The sequence below is a fragment of the Manis javanica genome, chromosome X (assembly GCF_040802235.1).
Source record: "Manis javanica isolate MJ-LG chromosome X, MJ_LKY, whole genome shotgun sequence".
Taxonomy (NCBI): Eukaryota; Metazoa; Chordata; class Mammalia; order Pholidota; family Manidae; genus Manis; species Manis javanica.
In genome coordinates this window covers 13,471,873-13,495,649 of record NC_133174.1, presented here as the reverse complement: position 1 = coordinate 13,495,649, position 23,777 = coordinate 13,471,873, and the positions used below count along the sequence as shown (strand labels likewise).

General features: G+C 43.0%; 1 protein-coding gene across 7 annotated transcripts in view; it reads left to right on the top strand.

The window, feature by feature from the left end:
- The window catches only part of SH3KBP1 (SH3 domain containing kinase binding protein 1), a 309,921-nt gene that overhangs the window by 197,400 nt on the left and 88,744 nt on the right, over positions 1–23,777 (top strand). For all 7 annotated transcript variants that reach the window (XM_073227329.1, XM_037020504.2, XM_037020499.2 and 4 more), the window contains one exon: positions 12,633–12,708. In XM_073227329.1, coding sequence (XP_073083430.1) covers positions 12,633–12,708 — 76 coding nt within the window. The remainder of the gene's footprint in view (positions 1–12,632; positions 12,709–23,777) is intronic.

Genomic DNA, 23,777 nt, shown 5'->3' with positions numbered 1-23,777 from the left:
CTAAGTTGCTAAACTTAGGCATCCTGAAGAGAATTTAGAGAACTCATTTCCTCCTGAAGTTTGCTACTAAACTGAAGTTAACATGAATGAATGAATATGAATGACAAACAAGAACAAACAGAATTGAACTTTTGCTCCAGCAGACCAGAAATTATCCTATAAAAAGTTTCCTCTTAAAATTGTGTTTATTCAATCCATCCACACCCCCAACTTGAATCCCATAAAACAGAAAATCAGGCTTGATGTTTGAAAGGCGGCAAAGTCAAAGTATGTCCACATTAAGTGGAGACGGTTGTCAAATAGCTGGGAAGTGAAGATAACTGTGAAATTTGTGTGATTTTAAGATTAGGATACACTTAAGTAAATTGTTCTAAGAGCAAGGAGACAAAAAGGAAACCTTCAAGTTTTGGAGGCCTGGTTTTCATTCATATTTGTTTCTTCTCCCATTTGAATCACTGTTTGTCATAATTAGTTTAGTTTGTTTAAAAAGAGTCTTTCGCTGTGAAGAACCAGAGAACTCCTAGGAAACAGAACAATTAAGCTCTGGCCCCTACGCCATGAGCTCACACCCCTTAAGTCAACACTGTGTACTTCAGGTGCTGGAAGTGAGGAATCTATAAGGATCATCTTTGATCATACATGAAAAACAGTCACAAAGTATACTCAGCTCTTTTCAGACATACGAGTAGGATTTCATGGGTTTAATCCAAGCAGGAAATATTTTTTTGGCTTTGAAAACATTTGATAAAATGCGTCAATACTTTATTTGAAACATTAATTAGAAATGACTTTATATCATCTACTTCATCACTGAGGATGTGAACTGATGAATAACTATAAGTAAAGGGTGACAATAAATGGCAGGGAGCGCTCTATATGGGTGGTGGCTTGTGAGTTACTCTCATGACTCATTTTACATCTGATGTCCTTAATATCCTTACTAATGACTTGGAAAGGAAATACAATGACCCACTAATGAAAACTACATGTGATTTCTAGTGAGGAGGTGTTGCAAATCAAGTCAGACCTTATGGAAAGACATCGATAATCTGGAAAGTTAAGACATCCATCTTTTCTAGTCATGTTGGTATATGTTATTTTCTTAACACTTAATTTTTTTCTGATTGTAAAAGAAATAACTGATTTGTAAAAACACTGCAAAGTAGAAAAATACAAAAGAAAGTTTAAAAAGCACTATAATTTAATCACCCGGGGGCAAACACTGTTGACATTTCTTGCGTTTAATTTCAGTCTTTGTGCCATACATCTTTAACCAGTTGAGATCATAGCAAACACAATTTTTTTTACACACATACTTGTGTATCTTTACCACTTAGTGTTATATAAATTTTCCCATGTCATCACAAATTTAGTAAACATCTCTTTAAAAGGCTGTGGCATGTTCAGTTTTAAGGCCCTAAATACCTAGCAGATCTGGGAGAACTGAAATCTGGTGGTTGCATTGACTCCTGTCAGCATCATGTTTAATCTCGCCTATTGTAGCTGAGAACACAACACTGTGGAAAACACACAAATAAAAATAATATAGGAAAGCCGTTTTGGCTTGTGGGCTGCGTAGCAGTAAGCGTTCCGCAAAGGTTTGAATTTAATGTACTACCTGTAGGATCAAGACAGAATTCCGTTGTCCTGCCTTGCTGATACTGAAAGAAGCCTTTAAAAGCAGCCTTTGGCAGGAGGCCTGGCCGCTTCCAGGTAGAGGACTGTAAATTCAACTTCTCACATCTAAGTGTCTGTCAGTAATTTCCACTGGAGGCTTTAGAAATCTGTACTGCATTAGTTTATGGTCTCATTTGGCCCCCGTTTCTTAACTGCTTTGGGAGGAGTATCTGGCCTAGTGATTGAGGATTTTTTCATCTATTATTGAATGGATGCCAAGCTTTGTAAAAGATGGCTCAGGGTGATTTTCTATGGTGGTGTGTTTGCTCCTGAGTATCAAAATTTTCGATAAAAGGCTTTCTGTTCTCTGACAACAGGCCATTTTTCCCAGACACATGCCTTGTTGTTTTGCCATCGTTAACAGTAGATAACAGTTTGGATGCAGCTAGAAGCAGTTGGCATGGGCCCGTACATGAGGGGCTTCTAGAACCATCTTCCAGCCACTCACTGTAGGGTGCCACATTAACCGAAGCTTTATTGACCCAAAAACTGTGGGTTGTCGGCTCTGGCTGTCGTTGTTTCTCCTATTTTCTCTGTTCTGTCTGCTTTTCCTCCCGGGCAATGACTATATGGTGATGGCTGTTGTTTTTCTTCCTTGTTCATTTATCAGAATTATCACTTTTCTCTGAGCTCATTTCTGCTGTTTGACTGTCTTGTAAAAGTTGCTTCATGCTCTCCAGTCCCCAAGCCAAGGAACAAGGCAGTTGACCTGCCGTTTTGAAAAGTGGTTGTAATCAAAGCAGTCAGTCCTTGTAACTGGAGTCATAAAGAGGCCTTATGTGGTTGGGTTATTTATTCAGTGAAATTCAATGACAGTAATAATGGCTAAGTACTTTGTATACATTTTTTTCCATTTAGTCTTTCTAGAAAATCTATGATCTCCATTTCAGACAGGGAAACAGGTATAGAGAGGTTAAGTAATTTGCGTATCACGTAGCTGGTAGTTGTGTGCTCTTAGAAAGTTTTCCCACGTAATACTAATTCACTCTTGCCACTAGGCACACAATTTGGGTTCACCCCTCACTGCTGAATGTGTCTTAGGAACTAGTACCTGGACTCCCCTGAGCTTAATTTGATCTCTCTGTGAGGGTCTTGAAGCACCTCGGGGTCATCTTTCTAAGTGTTCCTCTCTATGTGTAGAAGATGTAACCAACGTGTACCTGACTTCAGGTATATTTAAGAAGTTCCTGTTTTGAATAAGCATGTGACGGGAACTCGTTCTTTCTAATAAACATAAAATATAAAGACAGTATTGCTGAGTCTTTAACTTTTCATGGGTTTTCTCTTCCCTTCTTGTAAAATTGGGGAGCCCAGATGATTACAAAAGGGAATGCATGTTATTCTTGGGGAATCTATGGTACAGGTGATGAAAGTAAAGAATGAGTCCTACAGTATTAAAGCCAGAGCCATGTAGCATGATGCAGGTTTGGAGGTTGTCTTCCGGGCAGCGGCAGGGTATCTTTTGCAGAGGTGGGAGGAGTGTTTCCCCGAAGGCTGAGGTGAGTTTCTGGACAAAGATAAGTTTGTTCTCTAACTCACCTTTGTTATACGCTGTCTGTACCCCTGATTATTTAGTGGTTGAATATGAAATGTTAGGATATCAAAGCCTCATGAGCAATTTGTTGCCATTCTAAGTCAACCTTCCTGTATGGAGAGAGACCTACAGGGAAAGAGGAGTGTGCCCTAAGCCTTTTTAAAAATTGTGATAAAATATGTATAACATAAAGTTGACCATGGTAGCCATTTTTAAGCATATAGTTCTGTGGCATTAAGTACATCCACATTGCTAGGCGACCGTCACTACTGTCCATCTCCAGAACTCTTTTTATCTTGTAAAACGAAAACCCTGTTCCCCTTTAAACACTAACTCCCCATCCCCCCGCCCCCAGCCCTCGGTGCCCACAATGTACTTTCTGTCTCTACGATCGGACAACTCCACGTGCCCCAGCAAAATGGAATCACACAGTCCTTTTTGTGACTGGCTTTTTTCACTTAGCATAATGTCCTCAAGGTTCATCCATGCTGTAACATAAGTCAGCGTTTCCTTCTTTGCTAAGGCTGGATAATATTCTATTTTACACCCTAGCCTTTTAAGTAGTACTTTTATTTGAAAACAAAACATCGCTCCAAGAAATACTTTTCTGATTGTAATGATTTCATTTCCCTTCCCTACTCTGAAGGACAGAGAAGCTTCTCTGGAAAATTCTTTTGGGGGAAGAAATCTCCCATTTGTGTCTCTAGCTTCAGACATTTTTGGAGACATATTTGACTAAACTGTTTACTTTAAATTTGTCAGATTAGAAAGATGCTTTTTCATATGTGTCAAGAGTTTCTGATGTATCTCTGTTTTTTAAAGAAATATTTTACTTCTCTAATGGAAGATTGATTGGTGTTTTAACAGTAAGTTGACTGTTCAAAACTATCAGAGGCCTACTTTTTTTCCCACTAAATGTCACCATGCCAGCGTCTGAACACTGAGAGGCACATCTGTGGTTTTTCACGCTGGGATAGATTCTCCACTGGGCTTTCCTAAGCTCCCACAGCTAGCTCCGCTACCTCTGTCAGGGTCTGAGCTTAATGTTGTTCCTTGCACATCACTGGGGCTCAGCACCTATGTGAAATGCATATATGTACACTCAAGAACATAACAAGAATTTGGGTTTTTTCCATCTGTAATCAAACCAGTTCATTGTCACCAATTTATTCCTGTGGGGACTGTCAAGTGGGGAGAGGTGGGCAGTGTAAGTATTTCTTGAACCTCTCTTTTACCCTCTTAGTCTCACTCCCTCAGTTAGATTAGTGCGTCAGCCTCCCAGTTACCTCCTTGGCTTTTGAATGTCTTTTTCTTTTTTCTTCATTCCTCGTAATGCCATCGGATTATTTGTTCTTAAAGTCACAAATTTGATCATGCCACACCTCCCCTGACTACCAGTTGCCTTTAAGATAAAGCACCAACTGTACCCTTGGCCCCAACTTACCTTGCTGGCCTCCTGGCCCAGGCAGCTCTCCCTCCCTCCACCCTGACCACGAACCCCCTCCAGTTCTGTGCTGCAAAGTCCCCATTCCCTGTACACAGTCTCAGCTTGGCTTCTGCTCTTCTTCAGCTAGAATACTCTTTCCACCATTCTCTACCTAGTTAATTCCTCCTCATCCTTCAGAGTTTAACTCAAGCCTCATCATGGCTGTGAGGCTTATTTCTCCACATGGAATTGTTAATGGCTCCTTTTTCCTCTTCTATACACATGTTTGTTATAGTGTTTATCCCTTTGCACTATGATGCTTTGTTAACGAGTGTCTCTGCTGCTGAATTTTGAATTCATTTGAGATCCAGGACTCTGCCCATCTCATCGTTGTACACTCCACCTCCAGCATAGATCATGGTTCATGGTAGTTCCAGAAAAGAATGCTGAATGGATGAATGAAAGGAAGGAAGGAAAGAGAGTAGGAAGGGGGAGGGCAGGCAAACCGCACTTGAGAGGTATAAAGGAAAACTGATAAGACGTGGCTTTGCCTTCAGATATTTCGTATATGTAAAAACATCATGATCAAGTGTGAGCTGCATGTCAGTAGAAAACGTTACTGGAAACTGCTTCAGTTAGCCAGCAGGCCTTTAGTTGAACCTCAAAGGTGAGATGGGATTCAAATATACTGGGGGAGGAGTTGACATCCCAGGTAAGGGAAATAGCCTGGACTGGTTGAATAAGTCAACATTTTTAGATCGGGAAAGGATCTTTATATGTTAACTGAATTCATACAGCTACTTTATAGGAAAATAAGGACTTGATCCACACATGGACAGCAAACTTCATGTGAAAGCACTGGATGAACAGAACTCAAACTGGCCCCATGATATTTACTCCTGCCATAGCTTCCATCTCTCTCCCTTACCCATACTCTTCTTAAATTTTCCAAATCATCTAAAAGGAGGGTGTTGTTAATCAAAATATAAAACATCCTCTGGTAGAGGGAAGGTTTAAGCTCTCCTTTTATCTGTCATAATGGTGGAAAATGGTCTTTTAAAGTATAATGGCAAATTGTGTTTCGCCCGAGTGGTATACAAAATGGACACCGACTTTGGCTTGTGCTTCTTCTATGAATAAGATGCTCTTAGAACAAAATAGCATGCAGGCTTCTCTCTTGGGAACAGTGGGGGTAAAATATAAACAGTATTTTCATACCCTACCAGACATTTGGAGAGCGGCCTTCTCTGATTTTAATGTTGTCTGAATATACATTCTCCACCTCATCGAGCACTGAAGTAGGTTTTAATTTGATCTTCAACACTGTTGGTATTGTGTTCAGTATGGGAAGGTACACTAAGAGGGCGATCAAGGGTGGGTTCCAAGTCGTGAGTCTAGGAAACAGGGTGAGCCAAGAGAATTCAGGAAGCGGAGTAGTGATGTTCACCCAACTTTTCCATAGACTACTCATTCTTGTTATGTTTTAATAGGCATCACACGAAGTGTCACATGAGTTTGGAAAACACTGAGATACTGTTAAGGTTAAAGTTAAAGTCACTACAGGACTTCTCAGAGCCTTTAATATACTATTAGGCAAGGAACAGATCAAGTATTCTGTGTTTCCCCATTTATCAGTTTGTGGGATTTGGTGTTACGGCGGTTGGTTGGTGGAATATCTTGGACACACACTTTGGAGAATGACAATGGATGATTATGAGCCCTCCAAGTGACAGTCTTTTGATCAGAATAGGTAGGAGATGAGAGAATGTGAGCAGGCAGGCTAGGCTGAATATTTGGAAATCATAGGCAGAGAGATGTCCACCAGAAATGTGGCTGAGATTGGATTATTCTTTATGGTGACCAGTAATTAATGGGAGGTCAGAGCTGTGTATGTGGGAACGAGGCAGCAAGGCAGGGGCCACAGAGATGTAGGAAGACATCTTGGATAATGCTGTCACCAGAGACCAGGCTGGAAAGAGCTGATACATGACAGTGGTAGGGCAGTGGGACTCCAAGAGGGCCTACTGGTCTGATTTGTCACTGATTCTTCAGCTCACTGATCTGTTGTGTTATGGTGGGATGCTAATGCTAGGGCAAAGGGTGTGTGTGGATGGCATTCCCAAGCTCCCTGCTCCATTCACCGAACACTTCCTGACCCTTCACTTTGTGGAGATGAGAGAATAATCAGCATCTAGGTCTTGCTCTCCAGGAGCATGCTATTTCTGAAGTGAAAGGGGGACAAAAGCAGTTAAGCTTCCAGGTGTATTACAGTCAACAACACAGCTTCTAAAGCAGCCATGACTCTGATGAAGTCTCTGATTGAGCAAGGAGGTTTAAGATAACTTGAGTTATCGCTGACTTCAGGACAACTAGGGGAATAAGTATTATATGACTATTATATGAAGTCTTAGGCCCAATTTCATAATCACAAGATGACTTTTTAAATTTCATTTTTTCTTTACAGTGAGTTTTTAATAGCAGGATTTAAAAAAAGGCTGGGCGTGCCCCTTTGGAGATCTTGGAATTGACATAGTGGTCTGGGAGGTATTTCAAAGGTAACATCTGTCCCTAGAATGGAACTACAAATACATATTTTCTTTTACTGTGCATTTTATTTTCAGAACTTTGAGTTAGTTGTATTTCACTCTGGCATATCTTCTGTTGAGATCAGATATTTTAAGCTGGGCCAGCCAAAGGCGGGCAACCTGACAGTTGCTAATGTAAATTTGCCAGGAAGTAGAAAAGCCTTCCATTAGAAGCACACAGGCGCTCCATTGTAAGGACGGACGGATGCTCCTTTGTGCTAGTTTTCTTCTGGCTCTGCTCTGAGCTGGCTCACAGGGCTTCTGTGCCGCTCCTACTGTTGCCTGCTGAGCACCAAGAAGACTTTTCAAACTACCATCACTCATGGGTGTTCCTGAAAGGAGAGCAAAAATAAATATAAAAGTTTGCAGTGAGTTTTTAATAGCAGTTTGTGTATCTTTCCGAGTTAGGGTAGTAAATAGAAGCTGGAAGGTTGTGGATAAGGTCATGGATAGCTACTGTTTTGTCCCTCTTCCCATCACTGTCTCCTGTGACCTCTATTTCTCCATACCCTGTACATGACCAGTCTGGGATAACCATGCTGAGTGGTTGGGCACCCCTCAACACTCTGGAGAACCTGATGAATCACTGTTTTGGCGTTCACCAGCCTGCTCAGCATCTTCCTGCCTTCTCGTCTGCTTCCCCGCCTCCTGTTGAGTGGGCAGTTAATAAGTCTGCACCGAACAGGAAGGGAAGGCATGCCATCAGGTACTAGTGTAGTAACAGGGTGCCTTCAAAGGGCCATCCTTTATCTTGTATTTTACCGGCTGTTGGGAAAGTTGTCTCTTGGGTTGGGCTTTGTGTGAGCACTTGAGTAATGTCTACGAAGCTATCCATAGCTTCTCAGAAGATCACCCTCTTCTAGAACAGCCATATGAAAGCCTGGTCTGCCAACCGGGGGCTTCACTAACTGCTAGACTGCAGGGAGCTCTCTCCCTCCCCTCCCACCCATCAAGCTTCCTTGCCTTTGTGATTCCAGAGTTAGGTGTGGCATTCTTGGAGAGGAGGCTGTCAGACATGGGACTTAAACTTCCTTCTCCTTAGCGTTGTCTTATAATTAGAAATTTTTTTACACTCAAAGGAGTTTGCATCTGAGTTAGAATAGAGTTGGAGGAGTGATTTTATACTTGATTTGAGCGGGATCCTGGTCTCACACTCCAGCAGTCGTAAAGAGAAACACATCTATTAGCTGTTAGGGAACTGGATTCCACTGGACTCAAATCCAGCAATTGTCTTTCCTACAAGCATTAGTTTTTTCATTTTGGCATGGAGAAGGAAAAACTTGCTCCACTAAGTGAAACCATCTGGGGGTTATCTTTCCTGATGTTGTATTAGCACATCTTCTAGAGCTAGGAGTATATAGGATGCTCTTACTGTATACAAAACCCTGAAAACTTTATTGAGGACTTTTATCAAGAGAGCTACCAGGAGAAGGACTTCTGGTGTTAAATATTCAAAGGAATAAAGTTTTTAACTATTTATTTTTAAAAATCAGGTTTTAAGTGGAGATCAGGTTGTGGAAGGAGAGACAAAATTGACACCAGCCTGGTGATTACTGTGTGTCAGAGTAGATCGAGAGCAATAGTCTGTTTGTAGACTCCATACAGTCATCCATAGGTACATCCCCTTCCAGACAAGCAGCGGCTTCTGAGCTGCGGGACAAGCAAACCAGAGTAACATTGGCGCGGGTACTAGGAAGTCTTCAGCCACCACACAGAAGAGAAGAGGAAACGCTGGGCTGAGCTCTGGAGGGCAGCCTGAGGGTGCTCCTTCAGAAGGCATATGGGAAAACGGGCCTGTTCGCAGATCTCTTAGGAGATGAAAGACCTGCGTCCTGAGCACTGCCAACATAGCCCCCAAGTGCATGGCCAGTGCTTGTCCTGGACAAGGCATCTTCCTCAAGGCACCCAGAAGGGCAAGAACTCGGAACTCTGCTGGGGAAGCTGCGAGTGGAGATCTTGAATCCTCCTCTGCAGCCACTTCAAGCCCAACATCCCCCTTCAATGACTGCAAGGTGAATGGGAGACGTATGAGTAGGATTACCCATGTTTCTGTCCTCTTAGGCCTGCCTTGTAGCTCAACTTTGATTTTATATGACCCATGTGTGTGTACTGCAGCTAGACACTGCTTCTGTGAGGCATGCCCTTTGGAAATTGGGATTCTATTCATTTCTAGCCCAACCAATGTACCAAAAATGTTTTTAGAGGTAGGGGGAAGCTGGAAGCTTGGTGGGGAAGCAATAATTCACTGCCCCTTATCTTCATTCTTGTCTTGAGAGGTGGGACATGGGACAGAGGTCCTTAAATGGGGTGTTAGGAAGGCAGGGCATCTGGGGTGGATGCCAGGGCAGAGGTGCTATAAAAGCTCTTAGAAAGCATCAGGGGTTGCTAAATGTCCTTAGTGTGTGCAACAGTCCTCTACAATGTAGAAGCGTCCCACTGAGAATGCCAGGAAAGGGAGGCACCAAGGAGCATCAGGCTTGGCTCTTGAGGGTTGGTATGGTTGTGAGGACCTGCCCATTGGGCCTTTAAGGTAGTCTGAGCCCAGAGAGGCTAGATACAGTCTTCCATTTTTGGTTCAAAACCATCTTTCTGCCTGTTCATCCATCTGTCCATCTATTCAGGGTAACCTTTTGGTGACGGATCTCATTGCCACCTATGCTCCCCCCTTTTGTCCCTCAGTGAAATTGTCACATTGCCTGCTCTGGTGAACTCCAGTTCCTCTCTGACCTGAGTTGTTTAGTAGCAATGACAAGTTCTGATGTCAGCTGAGGATAGAGAAGGTAGGCAGCTTCTGGTGGAAGGAGAGAGAGAAGAGCGGAAGAAGACCACAAAAAAAAGGTTTCATATTGATCCAGGCCTGAGGATAGGCTCCCAAGTTGTTAATCCAAGAAAAGGTATTTGGTTAGCACTAATGGAACCCCTCCTCCATTCAGGTCTGGGGTTCTCAAAGTTGAGTGTGTATCAGAATCCCCTGGAGGGCGTGTCCAGACAGTGACTGCTGAGCACCATCCCCAGAGGTTCTGATTGAGACAGTCTGGGGTGGGGCCTGGGAAGTGGCTTTCCTCCCAGGTTCCCAGGTGATGCCAGTGCCACTGGTCTGGAAACCATGCTTCTCTAGGTCTAGGTCCTAGCAGAGAGGAGAGAAATGCCTAAACAGTTTCCAGCTCTGGGACACCCGGAGGAGCAGGCTGAGAGGGGAGGAACCTGCCGTACGCTAGACCGTCAGTCAGGGCCCATGAGAAGAAGGAAGGGGTTAAGTCCCTCACCCCAGGGAGAGGAGTGCAGGAGCACCATCACCATCATCTCTGTTGCTTGGCTCCACCCAGAAAAAGCAACGGCGTAAGCTTTCCCTTCTCGTGTCTTACTGTACAGAAGTAAGCGTAGTTGACCAGTGGCCTTCCTTGATGTCTGTGAGCTTGGACAGAACTAGCTTTGGCAAACCAGGACATCACAGCTGATGGGCAGCACCTCCTTTTGTTACCAAGTAAGGGGAAGTTGTAAGAACATACAACCTGTGAAAGTTTCTCTAAAGGAAGGCAACTGGTTTAAAGCCCAAACCACTGGATGTCTCTTTTTTTGTTGTTTTTCAGGAACGGAAATGAAGTCAGGATTGGGGGTAGTGTTTACTGTTGTATTTCCCTGATTTCCTCTCTCTACTGTTAGTAGTAACTGAGGTATTAATTGTTTTTCTTTTATTTATCCTAATGTGTTAATGATAGTGATGCTTTATTCTGGTCCCCAAAAGAGAAAAACAAAGAGATGGATGGGGATGCTGTTCAAAGTATGAACAGGAATGCGAATGACACCTTGAGAGCATCTCTTTTTACTGTCACTTCGTGATTTTTCAAGATAGAAATTCTAAGAACAGTTTTTCATCAAATTTGACCTTATGGACACATAATAACAAGATTCTTTTTCTCCTCGGTGTTTTCTTGGAACCACAAAATATTAGTTTGACTACTTACACAGCAGTTGAGGGGCGGCATAATATGTTGGGTTTCATTTTTTATCCAATTTAGAAAGCCCTGTGGCACTAAATAAAAATGTCACCGTGTAAAATGTAAAAGCTTTCTGTCACAAATGTTTTTAAAAATTCATGAAGGGCTGAGAATTTGATTTATCTTATCCCCTTTCTATGATTGATTCATATTTAATGGTAGTTTCAACATTTGAAGCAAGAGGAACTTTTTCAAATTAAAAACAGTGTTGAATCACTTTTATTTGAAGAAACATTCCACCTTGCCAGCTTTTGAATCATGTAGTTCATTCCTCTTCATGTGTTCAAAGGGCAGATATGTTTGGTTTTCCCAGTGGCTGGAATTCTCACTGGGGTGACCCATCATTGTTAGAGAGGCTGACTCACCAGCTATTTGGTTTCGACAGCTGTTTCCCTGGTCTCAATAGACATTTTCCTCAGACATTGATCATGACCACACAGGTGGGGTGGCCAAGGAGCAGAGTGGGAACAAACCTCACCTTTGCAACCACTGTTTTGTTTGTTCTCTTGTATTTTGTTTTTGTCAGCTTGAGTGGCTGGTGACCTGTGTTTTTCAGGAACATCTTTGGTTGGAGACAATATCCAGTCTTTTCTCTGAATGGCTCATAAATAATGAATGGTAATAGAATTAGCTTTGAATGAAGGAAAGAAAATTAACTCAAAACAAACTCATCATGTTTTTTTGTAACTAGTAAATAGATGCCTGGGGTCTGCGGCACTGGCCTTTCTCAAAGCCCTGGAGGGTTAAAACGCTGGGGCTGGGAGGCTACGTGTCCTTGCTCCACCTCTGGGGCAATAGACCTGTCCCGCAGGACATGAGCCTGCTTGCTCATCATACCTTGTGGTATGAGTTTTGATACCCGGCACTTTGGATGGCTAGAAGAAGATGCAATAAGGCACAGTTGCCCTGAACACTCTGGCTTCTGCCCATCCCTCCCCCAGCCCGTCTGTCCATCTGTCCTTCTGCACCCCCCATCCCTTCATCCTTCCCTCCTTCTGTCTTTTTATTCCCTCCCTCTTGCTAGCATTCTCCCACTCTGCAGACACTTAAGAGCACCTCCTCAGTGCCAGGTGCTTCGCCTCCGTAGGTTCAGTCAGCTTCTCATAAAATGAGGGGAAGTGTTCCTATTTTCTCTGCTGAAAACAGTCACCTTTAATAAGAACATCAAGGAAGAATGGGAATAAAAGGTATGAGTATCTACAAGTATAAAGCCCTTTTTATCTGGTTTCCCTACTTGTCACTGAGGTTCAGGCCTATTGAAGAATGGTAGCCAATATAGAGCAGTGCAAAACCTTAAGTGTGCCATTTTTAGAACCAGTTGTGAACATTTAGTTGTTACGATAGTGATTTTATTCCTTTGCTTAATGGAGAAAATCATCTTGATAAGTAAAATCATCTTTTTTCCCCCTCAGACTATTGGCAAGAAGTTACCACCAACTACAGTAACTCCAGACGCATCAAAGACAGAAATGGACAGCAGGACGAAGGGTGAGTTTCCTTACTTCTCCATTTTAAGTTTGAAAGCAGTTCAGGGTTTTCCAATAATTCAAATGCTTTTGAAAAATCCTTACATAATCTTAATGGCTTTTTTAAACACACCAAAAAAAATGCACACAAGTGTGTTTCATTAGGTCCTTCCTACCAGTAGAATGGGCACAAGTTAGATCCACAACAGTTAGGTGTTTTCCCCTTTATGGAATGTGGTTCTTTCCCGCCATATACATCTTGCCCATGTGTAGAGCCAGGGCTCATCTGTATATACCCAGAGCACTTTGTATAGTTGGGGAGGCAGAAAGATTCTAGAGAACAGCAACTCAAGCAATTTAGGAATTCACAGGCCTCCATATCAGAGAGAGCTTATTTTTTAGCCTAACCACTCAGCCAGCACTACCAAACCTTGACTTCCTGCCAGCACCGTCAACATATCTCTGAGTGAATCCCTCTACATACAAATGCCTTCCTTCTATTGAGCCAGATACACTCTTCCTGTAATTTTTACCCATGAGTTTTGTCTCTGAGCCTATATTAATATTGGCTCATTTTTCTTCTAATAGCCTTTTAAGTGTTTGAGGACACTGGTTTCCCCAAAACCTTCCCAAAGGTCAGTACTCTCAATTCTAGAGTTGCCAGATAAAATACAGGAGGCTCAGTTACATTTGAATTTCAGACAAACAATGAAGTTTTGGTTATAAGTATGTCTATCCCTTGCAATATTTGGTGCTTATCTAAAATTGACTGTAATTGGGCATCTTATGTTTGTATTTGCTAAACCTGGCAGCTCTCCAATTCCCTTAGTCATTCCTCCAATAACTGGAGTGTTCTGAGCAGGCTCTAGTCAGAAACAAGCACGTCAGTTCCTTTTAGAGCTTTAATTTTTTTTTTCAGCTTCCGATTTTGGTAGCTTCCAATTTCCTTGTGAGGATAATGTGGACAGACTGCTAATCTAATTTGGAAACCCAAAGATTGAGAGAAGATATGTTGTACATAAATAATTATGATTAATATAAGAGCAAGCATAGATTTCTTCTTTTAATTGCAAAATAATATACCAGGAACTCCTTTTGCAGTGCAAAACAGGTAAGATTGCAAGCAAATAAGGGATACTGCCTCAGACATAAGAAAATGAATTTATGGGACTTGTGAAGCCAAAAATGGTAGTTTAGATAAACTCATGGATGGTGCAGCTGCAGATGCTAGAGGTCTGTCTTAACAGGTTTAAGGTTCAAATGAAGTCGGCATGCCTTCCATCGGTGAATGGTACAGCCAGACTCTGAATAATAGGCAGAAAGCCCACAAGTCTCATGCTCTAATCCAGTGGTTCTCAAACTTGAATGTACCCCAGAATCACCTGGAGAGCTGGGCCCTATTCCCTAGACTGCTGGAGCCCACCTCCAGAATGTGAGTCACTGGGTCTGTGGTGGGGCTTTTCTAATTCCCAGGTGCTGCTGCCGCTGGTAGTGTAGGCCCCACACTGCGAGAACCACTGTTCTGAGCTTATAAATGTTTCTGAGAAGACACTGGCCCTGCTTTTTGTTCATGCAGGTTGTAGGCTTATCTTGCTAAACCTGCTTTGAGGCACTAAAATCTTCAAGATTCTTGAAGAGTCCTGAAATTTCCCTTCTCAAGAATTGAAAGTAAAACTGTTTCTGAATAGACTTCTCTTATTAGACAGTCACCCATCCTTCCTTCCATTAAACTACTCATTCTATAGTTACGGCTATTAACATGTTCAGAAATTATCACTGTTATTAGGAAAGTTGCTTAAATGCCTGGAGTGGGGAATGGGCAGAACCTTCATAAACCTGACTTGTGTTTACAGAGATAGTAATCTGAGAAGCAGATAATTTTCTTTTAATGGGAAAGAGTTTCAATAGAAGTAAAATAGAAATTCCCTGTAAACTGTTCAACTCTGACCAGAGTAAAGAGGACCTTGGGTGACTTGTGGGTTACTTTGGGGGAAGGCTGGGCAGGAGAGACCTGAGTGTCACTTGTAAGGATAATGGGACAAACCAGGACAGTCTGCAAGGCATCCTGAAGTGACTAATTCTCAAGTCTCAAGGACTGGCCTGAGGATAAGAGCATCTTCTTGATGCTTTCTTTTTGCCTTCTATAATGCCTGCAGGCAGAAAACTTGAATCTTTTTGGAAGGATTAGGTGGTGGTGGTTGGGGGTGGGGCTTAGCTGTGTTTGAGAGCAGTGCTGGCCAGTAGAAACATTGTGTGAACCACATACACGATTTTACACTTTCTAGTAGTCACATTTAAAAAAGAAAAAGAAACAGATGAGTCTAATTTAAATATATTTTATTTAACTCAATCTATCCAAAATATTATCATTTTAACATGTGACCCATATAAGATCATTAAATGAGATATTTTAATTCTTTCTTGAATACAAGTCTTCACAATCTGGTGTGTGTTTTATATGTACGGCACACTCAGAGTAGTCACATTTCAAGTGCTCAGTAGCCACATGAGTCTCCAGCCATCATATCAGTCAATGTAGTTTGAGAGTAATTCTGGGGTCCAAGATGGGCTCCTGGGCCTGGATATTAACACAGCTCTGAAAGCTTAGCTCCCTCAAGCATGTGGGAGGGTCCCGGCTCTAGCCCAAGCCTGGTTCAGTCCTACAAGTGTCTATTAACTATGTCCATCCACCTGGCTCTCTGAAATCATCACAGGGGGCTGGGCCGTTAGTGAAGAGTGGGTTTACGGAGGCTGGGTGGTGTGTTTTGGTGGAGAGTCAGGAAGCACGGGTTCTAGGAGCAGCTCTGCTCTTTGCTGACTGTGTGACGTTGGGTAAATAATTTTATTCCTCTGGCCTTGCTCTTCATAGCCTGCATTGTCTGTGAAGTCAGAAGGATATCCTAGCGAGAACCCCCAAGGTTTCTCCTGGCATCTTCATCTCTGCTTCCATTCCAAAAGCTCTGTGATTCAGAGCAAAAGTTTTCTGCATTCCACGAATTGAGCAGGCAGATGGGAGAGACAAAAGGAAGATGGGAACAATTTGGTAGGAATGTGAGATGTCTTCAGACACAGGTGTAGCTATGCCTGTAAGTAGGGCAGGAAGGAGAATTCTCATTGTCAGGAAGCTTTGGAGGATGTTTATGGACAGATGTTTCCATGGACCCAGAACTAGAATTTCTGCAGCTTCATGTTGCCCCTCACATACTCCTCAGCATTCATTGTAAAGACCAAGTTCTGGGATAATTGCTCTCCACGATTTCCCTGTGACTCCGTATCCACTAAACAGCCCCTCTGTTTGGATTATTTTGTTGCTTCCCGATGATGCACCCCCCATGTTGGGGGAGGACACAGAGTGCTGACCAACTATTAGACACACCCCTGAGCTTGGGGGCTGCACAGCCTGCTTCCTTCTGGTTGGAAGACAGACCTCTAAACAAAAATTGCCCAGCCGTTCAGAGAGAAGCCCCTTGCCACATAGCTCTTCTTAACATGCTGAAATGCAAGCTCCCATCAGGATGGAGAGTTATGATGATTCCAAAAATGTTCATGGGGGTCGTTATTTTCTGGGTGAAAGTAAAATTCAGCTGATCAGGATTTATTAACCATGAATGTCATCTCCCCTCCCACAAGAAAGCTTTTATGATATTGAAATTCATCTGAAATCCTGCTGGGGAGCAGATTGCCATAATTTTCATAACAAGAGGGAAACTGTCTAAATATTCATCAGTGAAGTGCCCCGAGGTTCCTCCAGCTTGCCACATCTGGAGTTTTCTCTTATTTCTATAATTGATGCAGATTTGTGGCCTCGGTGGGATAGAAAAATAGCCTGGAGAAAGGGCTATTTAGCATCTTCCTGAGCAAACAGTTCCATCTTAGAGATTCAGAGGACCAGTTAAGCAGGTGGGTTAGGAAAAAATAATCCTTCACAAAATTTGTACAAAGGCAGGTCAGGCTTCTTAATAAATGATGGCTGTGTGGCAGAGGCTGACTGTTTCCTGGTCACTTCATCACTGGATGCCTGTATCACCTTTCTGGTCCCTTTGTTCATTGGCTTGCTTCTCAGGAATTGTCTCCCATGATGATGACACATGGTGCCTTGTGGCTGTCACTGGTCCCTTAAGGTGGTGGCTGCGTTTTGTACTTGATATCCCTACCATGCAGCCCAGAAGAGTGCCATGGACTCAGTGGGCACATAACAAATGGGGAAATATAAGTGATTTACAATTTACTAGATCTATATTGGACAATCTCTTCAAAGCAGGATAGTAGACACTGGTCCCCTTTCTCAAGTTCACAGTCACCAGGAAGAAAAGGACACATTTGTTCACAGAAGACCCTCCAGCGTATTTCAGGTTTCTGAAGAGTTAGCAGTAGTTGCTGTGTTCCGTGGGGCTTGACAGACCCTTTATTCTTTCTAGCTGCTGCTCCAAACCAATCAGCCTGGGAGCACCAGCGCCAACCAGGCCTGTGTGACAGTCGGGTTTACTGCCTCAGTGCACAGGAGGACCTGGGGAGCATCGTACCGAGCAAAAGAAAAAAGTCATTGCAGATTTGGAGGAGGTGGGGGATGAAGGGAAATTGAAATGAAGCAGTGGTTTGATAGGCTTAAAGTAAAGCAGGCCTGCGTGGAAAGGGGTCAGTGTCGGGTCTGGACTGCGAGGTGCACCCAGGTCCTGTTTCTTGGGGAACCATCACATGAAGATAGATGTGCAGTGCTGAGTCCAGAAGCCCCGGCGTGAGGCTCCGCTCTTGTGTGGGGCATCGACGCTGCCTTTCTGTGTCACAGTGACTTAGTCCCTTCAGCCAAGAGTGGAACATTTCATTCTTACTGATATGATTTTTTTTTTAAGTTTCTGATAGTCTGTGATTTTAGAGGACAGACTTGCTAGGGGAGCAGGAAAGCAGTAGTGTCTCAGAGAAGCGGGGTTGTTAGGACCCTTTCCAGCTGCACGTGCGCTTGAGAAAATGGCTGTTTCCTGTTCACTTTGCAGCTCGCTGGATCTAAGTTTGTTACCCGGGCCTGAGGAACGGCTGGCAGATTTTTACTTTCTCGGTCTGAGCTAATTTTTGCTTTCTCACCATATATTTAAACAGGACAAAAAAGGGTCAACTCCCTTATGTGAGTTTTTTCCCCCAGCCTTACCTGGGAGCTCATTCATCCCATTTTTCCAGGATAGGCGTTTTTGCTCATTTACCTTTCCCAAAACTCACATATTCGTGGGCCTGGGAATTTGGGCACATCCAGTTTAGAGCATGTTTCCAACTCAGCACTTTAGGGCCTCCCACACGTGGTGTGTGCAGAAGTCTGGCATGGGGTCCTGGGTCCCCCGTCTTCCTTGGAGGCAAGAGCTATCAGCACAAGCCTTGGTCTGGACTCAGAGCGCTGCTCTTCCTGCCAGGTGCCCAGCCTGCCGGTGCTGCTGAAAACCTGGATTTCAAGTACAGTCCTCTTGAGGAAGAAAGCTAACTCCCTCTGTGTTATCCTGCTGGGTTTTGTTTCTCCCCAAAATTCAGAGCTTCTCATCTGAGCGGGAAGAAAGTGCTGCTGAGAGGCACTGTGATCTCCTCCGTGCTAGAGAACAGAAAGGCTTTGCTTGTCAGATTTCTTCTTTTTTTAAAAAAGTTCTCTTTTGCAAGTGAGAGAATAAAAGGTATCACAGTGCATGGTTGTGATATCATTTTCAAGCCAAATTCCCAGCAGCACTCATCACCAGACGTGGGCATTGTCACTGGGGGGCACAGTTGGCTTTTGCATGAAGGCAGCCAGTGGACGGGAGCTGATAGCATAGCGCCCTGCGCATTGTGTTGCATTTCCCTCTCTGGATTCAGGTGTAGACCAGCGTGGCGCAGTTAACATCTGGACCAGATCAGTCTTTACTGTGGAGACTGTTCTGTGTCCATTATAGGATGTTTGGCAGAATCTCTGGCCTCCACCCACTTGATGCCAAGAACACTACCTACTCCCCCAAGTTGTGACAGCCACACATGACTCCAGGCCTTGACAGTGCCCCTCGGGAGCAAACTCGCCACAGTTGCTCACCGCTGGCGGAGATGTTAGTAAGCTCCATGAGGGCGGCGCTGCCTCTCTGTGGCTGGGCACACAGTGGACACTCAGTTAATATTTATCGAACAAATGACACGCCTAGTATTCATTCCACCCCTCTCTACTAGCCCTGGACCCTCAGACTTGGACCCAGGCCGGGATGTCTGTCATACAGCACACCCAACCCCAGCGCCACCACCACACTGGGCTACCCTCCAGGGTCGCACAGTCGTTTTGCCCCTTTCTGGCATTGGAACTCTGCTAATGCCCACGGCTGGATCAGTGGCTCTCATGGTGTGTTCCACGGAGCAGCAGCATCTGAATCACCCGGGGAGTCAGAAGCCTTGGGGGTTCTGTTTTCACAAGGCCTCCACCTGGTGCTCATGTCCACTCAGGCGTGCAAACCACTGACCTAGACTAATGTTGCTTAAGCTTCCCCACTAACTAGAACTGCCAGGGTGCTTGTGGATTCCTGGTCCCACTTCAGACCCCTTGATTGGCATCTCCAGGGAAGGGGTCTGGAAAGGTATAGAAGGAACAGGCACCCCACGTCATTCTTGTCATCAGCAATGGTTGGGAACCCTCCACCCTGCCGCCCAGTCCTACTCCTCTGGTGAAAGTCTGAGAACATCTTACAGAGCCCAGTGCCGTTTGACTCATCCAAGAAGCGACCCTGAGTCTCTCCTTTGGGAGATGATCTCTTCATTTCTGATAGTCTGATGCTTTAAGCAGAAGGCCTCACTCTCTTCCTCCTTGCAAACTGTCAAGAGCCCTGTGTATACGTGTCTCATTTCCTCTCCTTGGGAACCAGATACTGGTCTTACTTAACTTAGTCTCTTTCCCCCAGAAAATGGTAGAAGGTGACACCCTTATTGTAATTCCAAAATATAAGAAACCAGAACACTGAAAGGTTTTACCACTTGTTGGGTGATAAAAACCTGTCCTGGCCTAACATGCACTTGGGAATAGTCTTTATTTATCCTAGTTGGGGTGATGAATTATCCATTTGCTACAAAATTTAATGTATTTGATGATTGGGTACAGTCCCACACCCTAGCTGAGAATATTATATATTATCTGATATGTGTAATATTTCCTTTCTAAAATCTGAAAAATTCTGTCCCCAGAGCTTCTGGATAAGGGATTATGAACCAGTAGTGTCTCAGATATTTGTCATTTTAATGAAAGAATTTCAGATTTTGATGTTGGTGAAAGTAGACACCACTGAGCTAGATACCTTTGATCTGGTATCCCAAAGGAGAAGTTCTAGGCATGACCTGCTATCTGCTAAAAGTTCTGGAAGGCTCTTCTTTCCAGGCTCTGTGACATGTGGACTTTTGATCTTCACGTCCTAGAACTGAGCCCAGACAATCATCCTGGGTTTAATGTCATTTCCTTGGCATGTGTGTATATGTCCTGCTTGCTAATATGTTTATTCTATTTTTTTCTGCTTTTATTTTTTCTTTAAGCTGAGGGTTACAGTTGGTTAAAGTATTTTTTTAAAGTTGTTTTGTTTTTTTATATGACTGGGTTATAAAACCAGAGGAAGGGAGTCATGGGATGTGGGCATGTGCGTTCAGTTCCTTAAACAGTCTGTTTTTAATCTGATGTAAATTTCTAGAAGTTTAGAGATTAAAATAATGTAGGGTTTTTTTTGGTGGGAGGGAAATGTGAATGATAACTGGACATCTTGGTATTTTAATAGAAGAAGTTTCTTAAAATTGGAATACCAATCATTAACTAGTCCAGGGAATTCTGGAGCTAGGCAAGGGTGTCAGGCTCCTTGAATCTTCTGATATTATACACATTTTCTCTGTATCTTTGAATGTGTCTATGTTTTTTTTTTCTTCTTTTTATCTGGAACGATTCATTGCTTTTTATCAGATTCTTAAAGGACTATAAGACAAAAAAGCTTAACTGACTTAAGGTTTCAGTCTTCTGCTAATTCATTAGTAATTTTTAAGTCTTTCTAAAGAAAAAAATAGAGACAAAAATCTCGCTCACTGGATAAATTCTGCCTTTATTTCTTGATGTGCATATGTGTATTATTTCCTAATTGATCTCAGACTAATTAAATCCATCTACTTGATGAATAGATGGAAAATGCCTGCCTTCAAAAATTAATTTCATTCCCTTCCTCTTCATCTCTGTCTGCTACTCATTTAAAATTTATAATCTTTCCACATCCAAGAAGGATGTGTATTCTTCTTGCAAGACATAGGGGATGCTCCCTCTTGTGAACTCTCTCCTGAATGTAATCTTGTCTTTCTCTGAAATACCACAACAAGATTCTGTCATAGCGAGTTTACGCTTATTTGTGTGTTTGTCTTTTCTTCTTATCATCCTTCTCAGTCATTAGCTTGTCACTAATGGGAGCAAGTGGTTGGACTAACTTGTATGTCACAGGTCCTGACAATATCTTTTTCGTGGTGGTGACTCAGTAAATGTTTGAATTAAAGTAAAGAACATCTTCCTTCCATATACTATAAAATTAAAATTATAGTCTGAGTTAATATGCTTTTTTACATATACCTTATTTGTTGAATATCTTAAAATCGTTGGTACATCCAAACCGACGTAATATTTTTATGTTCCAGCACTGCTGAATTAGGGCCCAAATGCCTCAGAAGTAAAAACAAATTCTTATTTTCAAATACATCATAATCACTTAAAACGTGAGGCTAATGGTTGCCATGTTTGGTCAGGAGAGAGTTGAGCTGCAGTGCCTGTGACAAGAGCTGAAGAACGTCAGGGCTGGCAGGAACTTAGGTGTAGCCCAGTGTGCTCCTTGGAATCGCTGGAGTTTCACTGAACTGGGACCTGGGTGGGACGTGGGCCAGCCCCTCTCTCTAACCAGAACAGCTCTGTTTTCAGTTGTTTTATGGTGGACTTTCAGAATAAGTTTAAATCTGCTAAACATGTTGCGCTGAACTTAGTCAAACTCTCTTCTTACCCCATCTTGGCTGGCCTCCCATTTTATACCTGAGGACACTGAGGCCCAGAGCTGTAGCATAATGGCTTCAGGCTATGTGCTTGGGACAACCTGCCTGGGACCAAACCTAATCTTGATTGTCCCGACTCCTGGCCTAGAATCCTGTCTTCCTACTTGGCGGTCCCTCGCATTTTCCTCCACTTTATAGGTATCAGTAAGAAATCAAGAAACATTGAATGGTAGCTGTGTCAAGTTCTGGGGATGCAAAGAGGGACAAGACATAATGCAGGAGCCTGCTTCATGGGAAGTGGTTGTTGACAGTAGCCACTGGCACCAGTATCTTCTCCCTTTATCTAAAATTAGTAGTTCTAGATAATTCTGTATCTAATGCCTCACACTTAAAACAGCAAAACTATGTGGTGGAAGCGTTCTAAAACTGGGTTATGGTGCTAGTCATACCACCTATAAATGTCTTAAACCCTTCAAACTGTATAATTAAAATGAGTGAATTTTATGGTATGTAAATTATATATAATTAAAGCTGTTTTTTTCTTTTTTAAAAAGGCAGGGGACACCTGCCCTCCTTAGCTTATAGGGAAACTGGGCATAAAACAAAATGGCCCTGTGAAACATTTTAAAGGCATGCTAGTAATTTCTTGTAAATAGCTTCTCCCTATATTGGTTACAAGTCAATTTCCCAGTCATTTATTAACACCCTACTATGGGCCAGGCCCGGAGGTAGCAAGGGAAGAGTCAGGGGAAAGGGAATGATGAAGATGCATAGGAAGAGGCTTCTTGTAGGGAGACAGGTTACAGTCAAGCATATCAGAGGAGGTACTGTCCTCTTTCTTCTACCAAGTTCCTTCATGTCAAGGTGCGTTCTGCTTTGAGTGTTAAATACCTGCCTGATCACAAAGTAGTGGTAAGCAGTAGTATTTTATTAAGTCACAGGTGACGAGATCTAGAGATAGGCCCCCGCAAGTTGGTTAATTCAACAGACATCTTAACAGTGTCCGGGCTCAGGGTCACCTCCTGTGTGATTTTCCTTGGCTTTCCTCTTACAATTGAGATATGACAGCAATAGTGCCAAACATTGCCTTGTCTTCCAACAAGGATGACACAATGTGAAAAGCAGAAAGGCAGGGGCAACTATTTCCCTCAGGTCTCATTTTTAATCAGGAAACAAAATCTAAAAGCCCTGCCCCTGCCACCAGATTTCTTCTCACATCTCATTGTCTGGAAGTAGATCACATGCTCACCCCTAAATCAATCACTGACAAAGGGGAGTGAGATTAATAGTCTTTGCCTAGACATATTTTACTCATCTCTAGGACTGTGGGAGTGTTGCCTGGTCCTGAATATAGTGCCTGAAGGATTTTGTGAACCGGGAAGGGGATGGGGAATGGCTGCTGGGAAGTTAAACAACACGGTCTGCCATACTTAATTAATTTTTTCTCATGGAAAGGAATAGAAACATGACTTGTCCCTTTTCTTTGTTGGCCACAGGTGTCTTAACTTCCTTATAAAATGTCTCCATCATTTTGATCCAATGAGTTACTCTTAAAACCAGAACTCTGCAGGGTATCTTCCATAACACCATATTTGTTTCAGTGTTGCTCTAAGTTTTGAGGTTGGGTAGTCATATTTCACTAGATAGAATAGTCAAAAGGAAAACTGGTAAGGAGTTGTTATTATCCAATTTAAAGGTGTTTAACTTTTTCCCTCCCCTTAGAGTATTTGGCCAATTCAGAAATTGGGAGGTTGCTATTACTAAGTAAAGAGAGATGGATGTTGGTAACTATGTGGATTCAGGAATCTTTAGGCAGATTGGTACTGATGGGATTTAGAACTAGTGCCCCTCAGCATGGGTTAATGAGCAAAAGGCATCAGGGGCCCAGAGTGCCTAAGACGGAAGGTTTCCAGCACCAGAACAGGGGATGTAACTATCTTCAAGCCATTGGGCAGAAAGCAAAAACATCTATACAGAAACAGAGTGAATCCCTCTCTTTGCCTCTCCTTTCTTCTTCTTCTGCTCCCCGCTCCCCGAGTCATATCTACACTGATCCTAGACCAGAGTGTGTCTGTATTGCAGATTTTACATGGCTTCTGTTTTATA